The sequence below is a fragment of the Manis javanica genome, chromosome 15 (genome assembly GCF_040802235.1).
Source record: "Manis javanica isolate MJ-LG chromosome 15, MJ_LKY, whole genome shotgun sequence".
Classification (NCBI taxonomy): Eukaryota; Metazoa; Chordata; class Mammalia; order Pholidota; family Manidae; genus Manis; species Manis javanica.
The window spans coordinates 1,795,757-1,814,599 of record NC_133170.1 but is presented as its reverse complement, the minus strand read 5'-3'; the positions used below and the strand labels follow the sequence as shown (position 1 = coordinate 1,814,599).

The window sequence follows — 18,843 nt, the reverse complement described above, 5'->3', positions numbered from 1 at the left end:
TTCTGATTATTGACCAGTATATGGAAGTATCCCCAACCCCTAACAGAGAAATAATATATGGTATAAGAAAGTGTAATATTCTGATTTTTTCATCCTCTATAGATGAGGGAAGAAGATATGGTTTAAAGATGATAAATAAAATAGAGATATAAGGTATTTAAAGAGTCAAAAAGTTAATAGGATAAATAATATCAGTACAATAGAGCAATGGAGGGGCAGAGGGAGAAGCCCCAGAAATTAAATAATTTTGTCAATGCTCATAGAGAGGAAATAAAAATCCAGGGACATGGTAAATACATCATTAAATTAAGTTTAATTGTTAATGTAATAAATAGAACGAAATAGAAACCTTTTATATTTCAGTAGAATGTACATAAAAATGTATGACAGAAGATGATAAAAAAATGGAAATATTTTAAACAGCTTTATAGGTACTGATATATAATGATGTTCAAGATATTGTTAAATAAAAAGAAGTTGCAAAATAGAATGCGAACTTACATGTGTGTGTTTGTTCCTGTGCTTGTGTAGAAGAGCGCTAATTGATACTCTGCTACATAATAGCTCTTTCAAGAGGGACCGCTGTGCAACCGTAGTTACTGTTATTACATTATGACTTGCACCCTAATAAATCAGTATTTTTTTCATTTATATTACATGCTTAACATAAAACTATATCACATCATATAGGTATAGTATGTAGTACCTGGTTATGGTCAAGCTAAGAAAATAGTACTGACCAAACTGAAGAATGAGAAACCTGCTTAGATTATTACAAACTTTGGTTGTTGGCCTCCCCTTCCCTTGGATTTTTAACAGCAATTTTAGACTTTATCATATTTTAACATTGTATCTTTATCATTTTCTAATGGTCAGTATATGATCTTTTTATGCAAAAGATAATATTGATTGTCAAACCCTTGGACACTAAATCCAATTATTTCACACAGCCACATAAAGCAAATGGGTGGGTAGAAGTTCCAGATATCAACGCTAAAGCAGCAATAATTATAACACCTGCTCAAATGTACTGGGTGCCCATGGATGATGAGTAAGAAACTGAGGCACAGAGAGGTTAATTCAAATCAATAGCTAGCATGACATGAAACTGTGATTAGAACGCAGGCAGGCTGCGATGACAGTTGTTAAGGAAAGTGCATCTAAGAGTTGTGTGACCCGAGAGGCGCCTTCGCAGACATGAGCAGACACTGTCTTCCGTTGCCAATGTTGTGCCGCATCAGACAGGCTCAACTCGTAGAGGAGACAACTCTCAGATTCCTAGAGCAAGCCATTGCTTTTACAGTCACTGACTGACTTGTAAATGCCCGCGTGCACGGTCTAGCTCAGAGTGCACAGTCCCCATGCCCTAAAACAGCTTGTACGCCTCTGAGGAAGGGGACCCGGCAGGGCATAATGTGATAAGGGCCATAATGAGGTTCTGAATTTTGTGCAGACCTGGTTGATAGGAAAGTAAAAGGGAAAAATGGTGAGACTCAAAGAGTTAAACAAATTTATTCCAGCTTAGAAGGAAAGACCTGCAATTCTGATAATCTTCCTGTGGGCGAAGCACCGAGGTCTGTATTTATGCTACACAGCAACCTTTTGGCATCTTGTCGAGTCCCCTCTTTCCTGCATCGTTTCCCACAAAGACTGTCCCGACCAACTTCAGAGGTGAATTTGATGTCTCTAATGAAGAAGGTAATTGGATTTTTCTTTATTGAATGCACCCCTTTAATGACTGTCTCTGCTCCTGCCAATTTAGCTGCAAGTGACCTTACATAGATCTGATCATACAACTTAAAATAAAGAGCTGGAGCTGGGGCTGAAGAAGAACAGCTGTCTGGCATCAGAAAAAAATGTTTTCTTGCCTCATCTTGCCATTTTCTTGAGAAAATCTTTTATCCTTGAACATCATTTTTACAAAAAATGCTGCTGTAATAATTGGTCCTATAGCAGCAGATTGCCTCCTCCTAGAAAATATAATAAGTATTTCCCAGAAAGTGCCCTGGAGAAAGCATTGAAAATTGAATACAATCCACCCAATAATCATTCTGTTTCTTGAGAATATTTATTACCAGGCAGACTCTTTCTGGAGCAGGATGAATATTGCTGAACAGAATTGATTAAATCTTTTAAAGAAGCTGGGAAAACATGAAATATTTATTTAGATATTTATTTGCTTAACCTTGCAGTTTTGTAAAAATAAAATTTGACACAGATTTGTTATTCAAGAAGGCCACAAAGGAGTAGTGGATGAAATTGGTGCATTTGGAAGAACTCTTTCCTTAAGAGAAGTTATGATATAAAACTCTTTTGTACCCAAGAATATATGGAATTTAAGTTTCTCTACTTTTGCCTTTATTCATTTTTTTTTGAGAGGGCATCTCTCATATTTATTGATCAAATGGTTGTTAACAACAATAAAATTCAGTATAGGGGAGTCAATGCTCAATGCACAATCATTAATCCATCTCAAGCCTAATTCTCGTCAGTCTCCAATCTTCTATGTAAGAACAAGTTCTTACATGGTGAATGGATTCTTACATAGTGAATAAGTTTTTACATGGTGAACAGTGCAAGGGCAGTCATCACAGAAACTTTTGGTTTTGATCACGCATCATGAACTATAAACAATCAGGTCAAATATGAATATTTGTTTGATTTTTATACTTGATTTATATGTGGGCCTTTATTCATTTTTTATTAATAGTGTAACATTTGATTCATGCTTAATAAAATTTTATCCTATTAAATTTCCTTTGTTCATTTTGCTAAGTATCATGAATCTTTTTGTTTGAAGATACGATCCACAGGCATTAGTCTGAGTGAGAAAATAAAATCTTATAATTTTAAAGTGTCAAGAAGAAAATGAATAGATGAGAAAATCATCAGTAATTAAGCTTCCTTTCAAAAATAAGTGGAACAAATATTTTTCCCTTTTGAATTCTCAATATTAGCTGCACTCACAATTATAAAAGTAATGAACAGTTTAAAGAAATTAGCTGAGGTTTCTATATTAAAGCCACTTATCTGAAGATTCAACAGTAAAACCACATCACACAAAATCATTCTCAGTGCGAAGTCAGGCAGAGCTGGTGTGAATCCTGAGCGCGGCTCAGTGAAGGCCAATAGGCGCTTGGTTCTTGGTCAGCCAAGGACAGCTTGGGGTTCCGCTCCAAGAAGTGACGTTGAGCAAGAAGGCGAAGAGAACGCAGACTGAGTGATTCTTGGAGGCTGGTCTCTGTACCCCTGTCTGGTCGCGTCTTTAGTGACCATGTGCAGCACCGGCCCCCCGGGGGATGTCTCCCGAGACGGTTTCCTGTGCACCGGTTGGCACAGGAGGATGAGCTCGTGTGGGGACGGGTGTGCCGTCCTCGGGGAGCCCACTGGTACTGCAGGGCCCCCGAGGGGACGGGCTCCCCGCTGAGTCAGCCGCTCATCATGAACGATCACCTCCGTCCAAGTCAGGCCACTGTTGGAAGCTACACTCAAAGGCAATGTTAACACTTTAAGAGCCTCATACTTTAATCCATGAGGAAAATTCTTAAATTCTTCCTTACTCAATTTTTATCTCATTTGTAGATATTTTCTTAATTTTGAATTTGTAGGGTTTTTTTTGAATGTTATTAATTAAAAGCATAATTAATGAAACTCTCTTAATAATTCTCTTCCCTTTAAGAGGAAGTAGATATTCTGTAAAAAGGAAAAAGTGTGTGTGTGTGTGTGTGTGTGTGTGTGTGTGTGTGTGTGTGATACCCAAACACGCTTTTCTGTAGTAGAAGAAAGCAGTTCATTCCCATCCCCACTGAATTTTTTAAACATGCTTTTTATACTAGGTCAACTATTTATGATACACTGTACATTGCTGAAACGGTTAATATGGCATATGGCCAATGAGCAATTTATTTTGCTAATGCATTTTTTTAAAAACAATTTATATCAATTTGGCTATTTCTTCTTTGAGCAAGTATTTTTGTCTCTTATATAAAAGGTCCTTAGGCGGCGGAAGGGACCAGAGATAAATACCCATTTTCAATGGTGTTAAAGTCTAATGGAGAGAGAAAAAGTGTACGTGTGTAAGTAAAACAGGAGTGGGAAGTGACGTGGCACACGAAGGACGGACCCAGAGCCACGTGGGGGGAAGGAGCCGACAGCGCAGTGAGCGCGCCCCCCACCCCCCACCGGGGCTCAGAGGACGGCAGAGTCTGCGCATGTGCAGAGGAGGGTGGGCCGTTCTTAGAAGAAGGGGTAGGAGCGCCATGGCCTGGAGGTGGGAGAATGCTCGGTAATTAGAATAAATATGCCATAGAACTCAGTATAAGTTCCATGCCTGACACGTCACTGAAGGAAAAAAGGGAGAGAAAGGAAGGTACTATTCTGACTACTGATACGGGTAAAACCCCAGGCACATCAGGAAATGTTTGGATGTTTGGGTTTCTGATTTAGACAAACTTAAAAGAATAAAGTGTTTTATTTATTATATATGCTTTGTTTCTATGGTTAGTAGTATTTTTAAGATGCCTCCTTATATAAGGTAATCTTGATTGCTGTTTAAAAAACAGTCTCGATATTTGATACGATGAACAACCTTAAAAATGCTCATTCATTATGTAAAGTCAAATGAACTGTTTACATTTTTAATGAAGGGAGCATATTCTTCTGATCTTTATATCTCCATATATTCTAATGTTAAAATACGTGCATGTTTTATTCTCCATAAACTGTAAATTATATATGCATTTAGACCTGAATGTAAGGTTTCTGAAAGTGGTAAGTAAGTTTCTTTCATTGCTTCAGGTCACCGACATGATGCTACAGGACAAACCCTATCCCGACTGGGGGAAATCCGCAAGGGCGTTCTGGAAGAAAGGAAATGTCAGGATCATTTTATTCTGGTAAGAGATTGTTTCATTTATTGATTTACACCCTGCCTCATTCACAAAGACCTCGAGTTAGAGAGAGTTTTCCTTGGATACACGGAATTCTGTGGAGGGAGGCATTTCCAGGGGATACTGCGCTCCATTAAAATGATTAAAACCATTATCCTAATTACCTTAGAAGCTATATCTGCTTACACATTGTTGCATATACACATTTATAAGATATACTTGCTAATACGGTAATGCATCTAAGAGTTTACCAGACGTTAAGTAGGGTTTTGACTTAGCAAAAACAAGCTATAATTTTCATCAATGAATCTGCTATAAAATTGTGTCTAGTAAATACTAAGTTTCCAGTATATTTGACAGGATATAATTTTCCAGCCCAATCATTGCCATTAAAAGGCAACCCATGTCTAAAAGAACTTTGTTTTCTGTGGCGTCACCATTATTTGTGTGTATTTGAACAAGTTCAGACAGAAAAGATCAGACGGTAGAGATAGAGAGAAGGGCACCAGCCTGGCTATGTGACACTGCCGGCGTGCAGCGGCTCATCCGGACAGCTGACAGGTTGTGACACTCTCTGAAGTGTGCGGTTGACTTTAACTTGTACCTGGTAAGTTCTGTCCTGCTCACCAGCCTTTTGAATTGAAAGAAAAAAAGTCTGTGTGTCTTGGATTTAATTCTCAGGGTTGATTTTTCTCCATATACAAGCTATAAAAAATATGATAACTAAGTATTTGGGGAAAAATATACACTCTAAGCTACCTTGTGCTTTAGCACTATCATTATATGTTGCTAGAGATAAATGGCATTGTGAACTCAATTCTTAGCAGATAAACAAAAGTAGATTTTTCAATAGTATTATAAAAATGAATATGACTTTGTAGATGTTTATTCACACCTGGTCTCTTTGAGTCATGTGGCCAATGTTTATGGTACATTTAAAGTTTTATATACTTTTTCTGTTTGTAAGCTCTCCATGTAGCTTGTCTGAATAATATACAGTATAATAATTACAGCAAATATTTATTGAGGGTATATTTTGCTCCAGGTATTGTGTCACATACCTGACATCCTACATGTTCATGTATTTAACTCTAAAAACCCTATATGGGGTGCTGTTGTAATGAGCATAGGTCTCTGACTCCAGAGACCCAGTTCTTAATCATACACTAGACTGCCTCTGGGAGAATAAAAGATACATCAGTGTGCAAATCTCCAAAGCTTATCCTTAATCCTTCTTTAGGTAATGGTGCTAAATAACAATGTGAGATTCTGGGGAATCATTCCAAGCTGTAGAATCCCTATCAAGCTTTGAAGAACCATAATTTAAAAGGAGACAGATGCTAATATTGAAAGTGTTTGTGGACTCTCTCTCCGAAAGCCATATCCATTTACTATGGTTACAGACTTTTCCTACTATTTAGCATATCTTCAAAGGTAGTCCATTTATTATTGTTCAATGTGGCCCATTACTGAGGTCACAAGATGACCCACGTTTATCACAATCTGGATGGCCCCTATGATTGTTTATAGTCACTCTTAATTGGAATTAATGTTTCAAAGAAGAGGAACCCATACTAGATTTTTCCTTTATTATCTTAGTACACTTTCCTTGAATGTAATTACTCAGGCCCAGGTGTTACCAATGCCTTTTATACAAATAGTTTTATTTTTAACATATGTGATAATGTAGCCCCAATGGATAACCCAAAGCATTTTTTAAATGTTGTAAAAATGTAAAAATAATTTAATTATCCACTGACAAATAGGTAATATTCTTGAATGAGAGCAAACTGAAATTCACACTCAGTCATTGTTTCTATAAAATTACTGATTTTTAGGTAGTACATTTGAGAGATGAGTTTTCATTGTTATATTTCAAAAGTAGTGTTTCAAATCATGGAGTGCATAAAATAACTGGAAAAAAATTAAATTCCACTTTAAAAATACTTTCTTCCTATTTTATCCATTTTTATACAGTTAGATTATCTTGACAATAGTATTCATGATTTTAGAAAAGGAAAATCTGGTACAAAAGTTGAATATGGAAATTATGTGGGAAGCAAAGAAATCTTCCTTTTCATACTTTTCAGATAAAGGAGATTTACAAGCATAAAGAGTATTTTTTTTTTAGCTCTTAACCATAAAATACAGAAATCATTGGCAAGGTTTTCAATGAAATAAAAGATAGTACTTACATACTATGTGTCACTTAACTGAAAAAAAAAGCAATTTTATTTTGATTTTGCTCTAGTTAAGGAAGGAGTGAAAAATCTATATGGAGGAGAAATTTTGCAGAGGAAAGCTTCCACAGAAGGTCGCGATGTGATTACGTCCAGCAGTTCCAATAGTACAACATGCAATTTTGTTCTAGTAAATTTACGTTTACCTACATGTAACTTTAACTCACAAATGCCTGTCAGAATCTATTTTCCTTCGCAACTATGGGCTGAGTTCTTCCTTGATCCTTAGCAGTAGGTGCCTCCATACTGAAGAAAATGGCTTCTGTTTCTATCTATAATTGTGCAAACTGCAGCTGCTATAGCACATGGGCTTTTAGACCTGGGAGAAGACCAAGTCATAGTTGTATTTGAAAATACTGAATGAGGAAGGGAGAATATTCAGAGAACCTGTATTCTAAGGCTCCTTTCCCAACCTTGTTTGATAATTAAAAAAAAGTAAAGAATCCAGATCGTAGGGTCATGCCATATAGTATCTATATTCCAGGGGTTAAATAGTTAAAGCATTTTAACTCACTGTGTCTGAAGTAAATATATACATAAACATGGACATAAAAAGCAAGTGATATGCATTGCGTCAGCTCTGATCGCCCTGTTCTGTTTACCCTCCAGAGACACAATCTGTGTGCTTCTGATGGGAAGTGTCTTGGGATGGTAGTTCCCAAGGCTTAGCTTTTTTAAAAAACAAGGAGAGAAACTCTTCTGTGATCAGTAGAGGAATTGGTGGTAAAGAAGGTGGGACATGTGGTGCTCACTGTGCTTCACAAACACTATAGCTGTTCACCTTCCAGCCACATGTGAGGATGGCCCTCGGCTGCCCTCTCCGATCACATGACTTGCTTTGACCAATTAAAATGTGGCATGTCTGGGTAGACACATTTAACTGTCTGTGAGAAGCACTGAAGGGGAGTCTTATTTTGGTAGCAACTGTTGGAGTTTGTATTAGGGGCCCCTGTCATTCAGGATAAACGAAGCATCCTTAATAGCACAGTGCACAGGTACTATGAGTGGGAATAACTCTTCACGAATGTTAAACCACTGAAATCTGGGGACTGGTTGATAACACCCTGTAATCTAACCCATCCTGAGCTACACAGAAAGTGACCCCCACAGGCGGAGTGTTTCCAAGCAGAAAGCTGGAATTGTTATAGGGGCTGGACAGCAAATGGAAAGGACACTGATGGCAGAGGCTGGAAGGAGTGATAGTATAGGTGTTATTGTGGCAAAACAATGGTGTGTGATTACTTAGATGCTCTGGGAGAACCTGGAAAACAGAGTATTAACAGTGCGTTGTTGTGCATCCATGTACAGCTGGCCCCTTCCGTTCCATTCTGATGCGTAGAGAAGATTACCTTTGTTTTTTCTTTTGGGATGATTAATATCTGTATTTTTTTTTAAAAACTACTTAATCTAGTTCTGTACTGGTTTGGGTGGGCGCCTCTTGCTCATGATTATCTCAGTTCTTACCGGGAAACAAGCGTAGCTGCTACTGATCTTCCTGCTTATCGTAGTTACGCTGAGTATCACAGTTATTTCACAGTCCAACAAAGTTGTTTACCTTTGACCAGACAAGAGCCAATCAAGAGATGATTATTGTTTTAATATACATGGTGTGAGAGAGTTACATGATAACAATAAAATAACAGACAATGTAATAAAGACTTGAAGAAGAGCTAAGAACTGGGGGGAATGTCAGTCCCCGGGTTCAGTAGTGGCCCTGCTAACGTCCAGCTGTCTGAGCTGTCTGACCTGTCTGACCGCCGTGGTCGGGTTTCCCTTTTCTTTTCTGCAAAAGGGATGTGTTTGTTAATTCTGTATGGTTCTCTAGTGCTACTTTCTATTGTATGATTACCGTGTTAAAGAGGAGGAATTTTGTCTGGTTTGCTCCAAAGAGCAGACTACGGACTGCTGTAGTCTGAATGTGTGCGCCCCTCCAAAATTTGTTGCAATCTTAGTGCCCGTGTGATGGTTTTAGAAGGTGGGGCATTTAGGTCGTGAAGGTGGCGCCCTCATGAACGGGATTGAAGCCTTTACGAGAATGCTTCGGAGAGCTCCCAAGCCCTGTCCTCCAGGTGAGGACACAACGAGGAGGTGCCCACCGCAAATGGGAGGGGGGTGCTCACCAACACAGCCCTCCGGGGCCTTGATCTCGGATTTCCCAGCCTCCAGAGCTGTCAGCAATAAATTTCTGTTGCTTGTTAGCCGCCCAAACAAACTCAGATGGGGGCTGGTGAGTGTGCATCATGTGGAAGCAGATTCGGATTCATGCATGAGAGAATTCCGGGGCGATGTGAGTCTCTCAGTGCTGAGCGGGCCGCCTGTGGAAGCGCGGGGCTCCCCGTGGGTCCTAGGGCCCCTATAATGGCTGGACAGTCTTGTGTAGGAGTCAGAGAATGCTTTTCGCATTGACTGAGAAAAAAAGTAACTCACTTCTAAATTTTCATGAAACTTGAAAATTTTCGCATTTTTAACTAGAAAAGTATTGCATATTTTTCTGTTTTATAATAGAGGATACTAATTATAATTTAATATGCTCTGTATAATTCCATCATCATTATGAGCAAAAGTTTTAAATTAGACAGTAATTTATGAAAGGCTCCAGGGGCAACTCTGTGCAAAGCTTTCTGCCTCATTTCTCCAGTCATACGTCAGCCCGCACCTTTTCTCTGAATGAGTTTGTCCGTCTTGGCTTCAGGCTTCCTTCATCTCAACACATCTCTAAGTGTTGGTCTATCTTCAGTTAAAAGCTGCCTCTGTAACGGACGAAAAGCAAAACACTTTTAAGCCCATCAGGTAGTGTACCCACTGAACCAGTCACCTCAACTTTAAATACTACACTGAGTTAATAGCCTCCATTTAAGAATGGCTCCTTCTACACAGAGCGCACCAAGGATATGCTCCAACTGGTTTTCTTTGGATTTAACTTCACTGCTTCCATATTGAAAAGGTGATAAATCTTACACTACTGTCCTGTCATATTCCTGCACTGTCATATCATTGGGAGACTTTTATTTGAAAAGTAATTTCTCTATTTATGTCTGAGAGCATTAACTCTCTGGCATATATTTATGCCCAGGCATTAACACAATCTCCTGCCTTTCTAGACTTAACTTTGCTGAATTAAGAACAAGCCTTGTTTGCATTAACTTAAGTAAATACAAAGTGCTGAGTACAGCGTGAACCGTTGGCGCAGACCATGGGGGGAGGCGGTGCCTGGCTTCCTACCTCCCGCTGTCTGGTTTCTACTGTTCTGGCGACTGGAAGGAGCGCCTTTCCCCGGTGCTAGGCGCTGTCCGTGGTGCTGAGAATACAACGTTGGAAGAGAAACGAAGGACTCCGCAGCACTTTCTATCCAGTGAGAAATACGGAGGCGGGGGGACGGCGCCCCCACGGGTGTGGGTGCTGCGGTGCGGCGCTGAGTGAGCTCCAGGGGCGGTTTGTACGGACGGGGCTGGAGCCAAAGCAAATCTCACTACTAAGCGGGCGCCAGGCGGGGGAACCAGATGGGTGGCTCTGAACGTGGGGTGAGGCAGAGGGGGAGTTCAGGGGCCGCAGCGAGCGCCTAGGCTTGAGCCGCTGCGCAGATAGATGATCGTCCTGCTCCAGGGGCAGGAGATCCTGGTGAAGAAGTAAGTCTCAGGTGGGGACATAATGAGCCCAGACCTGAGCATGCGCAGCTCTGTATACTGACTGAGACACCTAATCAGCAGTTCTTTATACGCATCTGCGGCTGAATGTTGAGAGAGGGAGGTCTGAGAGAGAAATATCACTCATACGTATATTTAGGTTTGTATTTTCGCCCTCACACGTGTTGTTGTCTACATGCACACGGCGTTTGAAGGAGCGTGAGTGAGAGTAAAAGATCCGCTGGGACAAAGCCGGTAGAGCCCTTTCCTTGGGAGCTAGGAGAAGACGCGTCTACACAGAAGACGGACAGAGGGGCGGGGAGAAGGAACGTCTGAGGAGTGTGGGCTGCAGATGCCCCAGGAGAGCAGCCGGAGAGACAGCAGTGTCGTGGCCCAGCACTTGGGACGCACCCGGCAGGGTCCAGTTGGGTGTCTGTGGGACCCGCCTCCTAACCCAGACGCCCATCCGTGACCTGGCAAGGGCGCTCTTCGGGCATCTTGCTGATAGAGGCCAAACTTGCACCGGGTTCAGGCCGTGATTGGGGGAGGGGGAAGCAGGGGCAGCGTATAGTCAGAAAGTGAGAGAAGCGAGTAGAGGGACATCCCTATTCAGAAATGAATATTCCCTGGGAAAAAATGTTAAATGTATTTAGTGGTTTGACTATTTATTGGTTTTCCTTGTCTAGAGCATATTCATTTTTTTAAAGTCATACATTTCATTTCAAATTATTGCCCCACACCTATTGAATTAAAGCTTCTCAAACTAAATTCTCTGATGAAAATTTACTGTGTATGTAATTCTCACTTTTAGTAGGAAAATAAATTCAAAGGGTGATTAAGTTCTCTTAGATATTTCTGCCTCTTAAGAGCAGGAGAAATACTTGCATACTGTGAGTAAGGTAAGGATTAAATACATGCTTGTTGAATTAATTACGGAGAGGAATTTCACATCTACCATATTCTATATGATATTTCTGAAAATTTCTTCAGATAGAGGACTTCATTAAAAATGATAAAAGGATAAAGTATTTTGACTTTGAGATTAACTGATGCTTTGTAAGATTTATAGTGTTAATGAGATATTTTTTCTGATATGTTTTTAGAAATATTTATTTTATGTACTTTAAAAAATCATCTTGTTCCCAAATTATATGCTTTACCTGCAACTAGAGAGTCCATTAAAATACTTTGGGATATGTATGCACCATCAGTGCCACAGTGACCCTGGAAGTTTGTAATCTGAGGATTTTTTCCCTCATCTCTTAAAGGTGAGTGACATTTAAGGAAAAAGAATTAAATGAGCTGGTTTTAAATTGGTTAATAGTACTTCCCTATTATAGGCCTTTACTCCCATTGCTAATGCCCTGGCCCATGAACAATCCTTGGATTTATAAATCTTTGAAAGAAAATGCCCTTCATAAAGGCTTGGGAATACTTTTTACAAGTCACAGTTATTGGCTGAACAGAGTTATGCCTCTTCAGTCATAAATTTGCTGGTTGAGTGGGATTCCCCCTAAGCCATGGGGCCTAAGTCATACTTACTTAAAGCTTCTGAAGTATAGGTCATGTTTTCAAAGGTTCCTGAGTTCACATATAATCGAATAAATGCACCAAATTGAAATAGAAACAGTGCATTTTAGAAGAGAGAAGGTGGCATTTGACCATGTGTAGTGACGACCCATTTTGGCAGCATGGGCGTGTCTGTCTGCTCGCGCTTTCTCGTGAGGCACGGCCCCACTCTCATCTCCAGCAGGCTAGAAAGGCAACTCTATCATAGTAGCAAAACCCCAGATTTTTTCTATGGCTTGACTTGTTAGAGAGCCCGGAGATTTTCACTCATGCCATTTCCTCACATCTTCTGAAACCACTGGGGAACATTCTGACGGGTCTGCCTACATCCGGCAGACTCACAAAGTGACCACAGTGCAGGTGTCTGAGTAAAGTGCTGCTGTGAGTATCTTCTGCTGGCATAAATGTCTTCTTAACAAAAGTGTTTGTTTTTGTGTGCTTTGATCAAAACCTGCCTATAAAATCAAGATGTTCTATTAAGGTGACATTTACTGTATCAGAATAGTGGTCATTATTTATTTAAATCACTTCCATCATAACTGTCCCCCAGCTTTTTGCAGATTGAGTGGGATAGGAACACAGTTTCAGTGTCTCCAGCGTGCTGGCCATTTGGTGCCCATGATTCACTGCTGTGCACATCTGGTTCTGAGGCCGGTGGCCCACAGACTCAGTTTTGGGGCACATTAGCCACTATTGGAGAGGCACCCACCACAGTTAGGGGGCGGAGCACCCCCAAGGCCGGCGGGGCCTGAGGCAGCTCCCACCCACCTGCAGCTTCTTTCTGGGCCCAGGTGGCCATGCTCGGCCAGAATCTATTTGGATTCCACCCAGCAGTGCCCGTTCTGTAACGCCAGCTCTTGTTTTGAGGATATCCTGTTCCTCCACTTCCCCCCTGATGCTTCCCCCCTTTAGAAGACGGGATGGAGGCACGGGACGCTTTGTTTGGTGCCTGCTGTTGTGCCCGGGAATCTTTCTGATGGGCCAGAGGGAGAGCGTGTAGGCAGGTGCCCAGGATCAGTGGAGGCACTCTAAGTTTGGGCTCACATTTTTATCTACTAACCTGAATATGAAGGAAAATCTGGTTATAATTTCTGGGCGTATGAGTGACCCACTTTCTGGAAACCAAAAAAGAAGCAATGTCTCCATGTATAAACTGGGCGTGGCTTTACTACTGAGTCAGAAAAACACGAGCCCTTCTCAGTCACTGATTCATTCATGCATTTGTTCCTATTTGCTGACTGTGGAGGGCATTTGGCTAGGAATGCAACAGGAAACGGGAAACACACTGTTCTTGCCTTCATGTAAGACTTACTGACTTACCAGCTAGGCTGTAGGTGAGACAAAAATGAGCAAATAAAAAGTTATAAATAATGGCAAGTTCTAGGAAGGAAACAAATGCCAGTGAATGTCCCCCTTTCCAGTCTCTTCCCCTGCAGGGCATGTTCTTGAAGGGCTGCCACACCCACTCCCACCTCATTATGTGACTATTTCAGGGCCTCCTGTGCCGCTGTCCCACTCCGTGGTAGCTGCTCACCGTCAGTTCTACCACATTTCAGCTCTTACAGGCTTCTGCTACACAGACCTGCCCTGGGTGGGGGGTTAGTCTTTCCCTGGTGAAAGGGTGACCCATCTTCTATTTAAGGTGAACAGTTATGGAAGGATACAGTTGAAAAGTACTAACTTGACTTTTAAAAAATGTCCTTTAAATCAAACATGAGGGACCACTTCTTCCTATTTGTATTAGATACTGTGTTCTTTTCTTAAATATGCAGTATTATTTTAACAGAATTTTCAATAATACTAATATATAGAGAGCCTTTAAAGTATTTATTTTGAATCAGAATCAAATTCTACAAAGGCACTTTCTTTTTTTAATAAGAAATATGTGTTCTCCACAATCATTTAGTTTGAACGGGTCTTTGCATTTTAGTACACAGTTTTGAAGTCTGGAAATGCAATGAGAAGCTTACATTTCCAGCAAAAGTGGGGATGGGAAGGAAGGACTTGGCATAAACCACACATCAAAATAGGGAACACAGACTTCAAGAAATCTAATAGGAATGTCAGGGGAATTTGAAGGTAGGAGACATGTATCACCTAAAACATGTAACATTGACTGAATGTTTGTGTCTTTCCCAAATCCACACCACGGGTGATGATATCAAGTGGCAGAGCCTTTGGGAGGCAATCAGGTCATGAGAGTGGAGCTCTCATGATGGGATTAGTGCCTTACAGAAGACCCCAGATCGCTCCCTCACTCCGACCACCAGGTGAGGACACAGGAGGAAGGTGAACACAGACGGGAAGCAGGTTCCACCCTGTGCTGAATCTGCAGGTACCTTCGTCTTGTCTGCCTCCAGAAAGAACCATGAGAAATAAATTCCTGTTGTTTAGGAGCTTGTCTGTGGTGTTTTATTATAGCAGCCCAGACAGACTCATCAGCCTATCCAGCGTAAATAATACTTCAAATATTTTACTGGTTTGAATTACCAATTAAGGTACCAAATATTTTTATTTTGAAACATTTCCAACTTACAAAGAAAGTCATAGGAATAGTACAAATAATTCCTGTGTGCCTTTTATCCATGTTTCCCAAATGACAAGTTTTAAGACATTTGCTTTGTCACTCTGTCTCTCTCCATCACTGTGCAGTTAGATGATGGCAATGTATCCATATTAATTTCCTGATTTTGATAATCAGACTGCAGTCATGTGAGAGAAAGTCTTTCTTTTAGGACAGAATAAATATTTCATTGTATTTCCTTAAATGCTTTTCTTTCAGGAAAGAATAAATACTTTGTTATATTTCCTAAAATAAGGACATTTTCTCAAATAACCACAGCCTGATTGTCAAAATCAGTAAATTCACATCAGTTTACTTTAATTTACAGAACTTGTTCAGAGCTTGCCAACTGTCTCAATAATGACCTTTATGAAAAAGGAAAAGGAGACAAATAATCATAAAAAAAGATCATTCTGTTTTCATTTGTACCCAGTACAGAAACATGAGTATTTACTTGTCAAGCCTCTTTAACTCATTTTTCCAGAGCAGAAAATGTATCTTTCATAACAGTACTTCTTAGATGTGTACTCTTCTATAGGCACTGAAATAAAATATTGTTATTTATTGGTGAAGATTTACTAGAACTCTTTTCAAGATTGATGAGCCTTACACAGCACATCATATAGTATGAATATTTCCTTCTAAAACACACATTTAGGAATTGAAGATATTCTTAGTGTGACACATTTTCAATTTGGCTCTGTGGAGTTTTGAAAAGTAAATGTTGCTGTCTGCCAATCTTCTGTAAACCTGTCCTTCTATTTGTTTTATGTAATTCAGAGCCAGCAGCACTTTACACAAAACTTAGATAAGCTCCTTAAACAGAACTCCACAACGGGCTGGAGTTTAAAGGAAGTGTGGACCGTGCCCACAGCTCCCAAGGACCATGCGGATGACTCGGGCAGGTGAAAACTCACCTCAGTACAGTGAACAGGAGAAAACACGAGACGACTCGTAAACAAAAATTTAATTATCTCATACCGACCCTGAGTTCCATTCATAAGTAGATTATTACCGAAGGGTGTTAGGTAGTCCTGGAAGTAGTCACAGAGGAGTTGGGATCTAATCAGGCCCTTGCAGGAAGCAGAGGTCAAGTAGAAGCATCGAGAAGAGATTGTTCAGGTGCCAGAGGTCCGGCAAGAAGGAGCAGAAGGACTCTCACAGGAAGACCCGGGCACTCGGGATCCACGGGCCCAGATGGTGCCTGGCGACAAGAAAGCCTGCTTCGTGATATGAAGAACCTTGGCACAGGGCTGGGATTCCTGAGCTAGAATTGCCCACAGTTCTTAGAGGCCCGGGGCTCCCCTGCAGACTTTACACTCAGGGATTTACCTGAAAGGGAAGACGGCTTCTCAGGAGCTGTCAAAGGCCCGGTGGCTTAGGCTGTGACCTCGGAACCAGACCAGCAGCGTGTTGGCCCAGTGCTGGGTCACCCAGGATTGATTCGGAGATGCTGATCATCCTCTCATTTCCAAGGACACAAAAGGTGTATAATTTAGGCTTCATTCCCAACCGTGCCGTGGAAGTCTGCACTTCTGTGGGCTTCTCACCAAGTACTGTGAGGTGAGGGCAGAGGCCACGTGTGCTCTCAGCATGCCCAGGGCCCACTGGCTGTTTGATAAGTACGTGTCCGGCTGCTGATGCCAGAGTAAACAGGCACCGTCTTCCTTGGTGAGCGAAGGCCTCCTAACACTTTCCAGCGGAGAGTGTCGGTCTGGCACGAGGATCCGAGGGCAGGGCTCGCCTACCCTTGGCACTGTCACTGGGCACCACACCTGCCGCCTCCACCGCCCCCACATTCCTCAATTCTCAGGATCACAGTCAGTAGAGTCCAAAAATGTCCAGAAAACCAGTCCTAACCATTAAAAAAGGGACACCTTGGAAATGCACAGAAATCACAAACACACACTGGTGTTCTACGTGTGGGCGTTTGACCCTCTGCTGTCTCCACACCTCAGGCGTCTGGGTGACCTCAGGGGCTTTTTGCCTTGTCCTTTACTGCTCGCCCGTGTCTCTGTGGCTCCGTTCACCACGTTGCGGACTCGTGGAACCCCTTCTGTGGAAGCCTGGAGCGATGCTGCAACTGCCTTTCCGGGCGTGGCTCTGAGATACAGACAGACTGTGGTGATGAGTCCAGAGGTGATCCTACCCATTAAGTAGCTGTTATTCTACCCAGAGAATCACATCCAAAGCCTACGGGAGCCCAGGCCTCTGTGTACGAGCCACCTCCAGCTTGGAGCATCTCCATGTGATTCTCAGCCATATCACCTCCACGGTCATTGCCTCACTATTGAAATATCCTCTTCCAAGATGATTACTATTTACTGAGTGATTCCTGTGTGCCCAGGGCTGGACCATTCATGGTCATGGCTTCATTCAGTCCACACTACCGCTCTGCAAGGTAATCATCACTAAAGACAGGAGCTGTGGCTCGGAGCGGTTGTGCAGCGCGTGAGCACAGCTGGGCAGCCAGGGCAGGCAGGCCGAGCTCAGAGCCTGCCCACTGCTTCACGGAGGGACTTCACTCATTCCAAGACTTAAGGCATTCAACCATGGCTGGTCATATTTTCACATATATGTTTGCTAGGACACTTCGCTTCTCCTTGCAAATGGATTTGGGTCTAAAAAAAAACACTTGAAAATCCAATAATCATCTGAGTTTCTTTACTTATGTTCTAATACCTTCATGTTATTGACAAAGAAATTCAAACGGAAGTGAATTCGGTGACCTGCCCAAGGTCACAAATTAATTACTGTCTCTATGGCAGTGACAACTCTGGGCTATTGGCTCCTGATTAAATATTCTTTCTACTGTATCACGTTATCTCCCTGTCCTCTTTGTTAAAAGAAAAATCAATATAATTCAAACAAAAAGAATTTGCTGATGATTGGATATGCTGAGGTAACAGCTCTTGTAAGCCACTGGTAATAATCAGAACATTCTGTGTAGTTTCAATTGGTGTAATTGTATATCATTTTCTCTCAATTACAGGAATTAGGCAAGAAAAAGATGTGCAATATATAGTTTCATATGCGAATAAAGTGTGATACATTAACAGAACTTTCACTTAAGTTCTCACATGAAAAGGCAGTTGCTGTTTTTCTTGTCTTATCTTCAGGAGTTTCAAGGGCTTGATTGCTTTAAAACATATTTGCAAGGTTGAAAATAAAGATTACAGTTGACAGCATAAATGCTCGACAAAAACCCAGCAGTTTACTAGGGGATGCTAGATGTGAGAAGATTTAAACCTTATAGCTAGTCAAAGAAGAGCTCTGTGCCTTGGAAAATAGTGAGTTCAAAGTTCCTGCAGAAAATACCTGCCAGAGAGAGAATATTCCAGCACTGATCACAAGAATGGGCTATGTGATAAGCCAAGTCCTTTGCATTCTAAAGTTCTGCGATTCTGGGAAGACAGTTTCTTTGTCTAAGGTTATCTATGTGTGTGGACAGTCACAAAGTGCTCAGAATAATCATTAAACTGACTCAAAATAACATCATAAGGAAATGTTAGGTTTAGCACACTTTATTTATGGAATACTATCCAGCGTTTCGAAGCTGTACTGTATTTACATCAGAGGTGAAGGAAAAAAGACACTGATCTAAGTAATGGGGAAACAGTGTTTTGACTGGGAACTGAAAGATGGGAGACAAAGGGAGCCCGACATCAGCCTCCTCACTGTGGGAGGCCATTTCTCATGGGCATGTGGGCTGGCAGTTCTGAGCCTGCTTTACCTGGGTACCGGGACTGATCCATGAATAAATGGGCGGTGGCTTGCAGAAGCTAGATTTCCCAGTGTGGAAGAGGGAAGTCACAGGTAAGCAAGGTGGACAGACACAGGCTACAGCGAGCACTACGGTGCCCGATTAGAGTCAGAGACATCGGCAAGACTCATGTTCAGCTTAATATAAAGCCAGATGGTTACAGGCAAAATTTTAGGTAGATTTGTATATACATGTT

The 18,843-nt window shown here is 41.4% G+C and overlaps 1 protein-coding gene and 1 long non-coding RNA gene across 9 annotated transcripts in view; both read left to right on the top strand.

Annotated features, from left to right (window-relative positions):
• TMEM117 (transmembrane protein 117) overlaps positions 1–18,843 on the top strand; it is a 381,411-nt gene that overhangs the window by 250,658 nt on the left and 111,910 nt on the right. For all 8 annotated transcript variants that reach the window (XM_073222697.1, XM_073222696.1, XM_073222694.1 and 5 more), the window contains one exon: positions 4,798–4,895. In XM_073222697.1, coding sequence (XP_073078798.1) covers positions 4,798–4,895 — 98 coding nt within the window. The remainder of the gene's footprint in view (positions 1–4,797; positions 4,896–18,843) is intronic.
• LOC140846435 (uncharacterized) lies at positions 4,907–11,500 on the top strand. Its single transcript, XR_012125523.1, has 3 exons — positions 4,907–5,496; positions 7,141–10,481; positions 10,968–11,500. It is a non-coding gene; the product is annotated as an uncharacterized lncRNA (long non-coding RNA).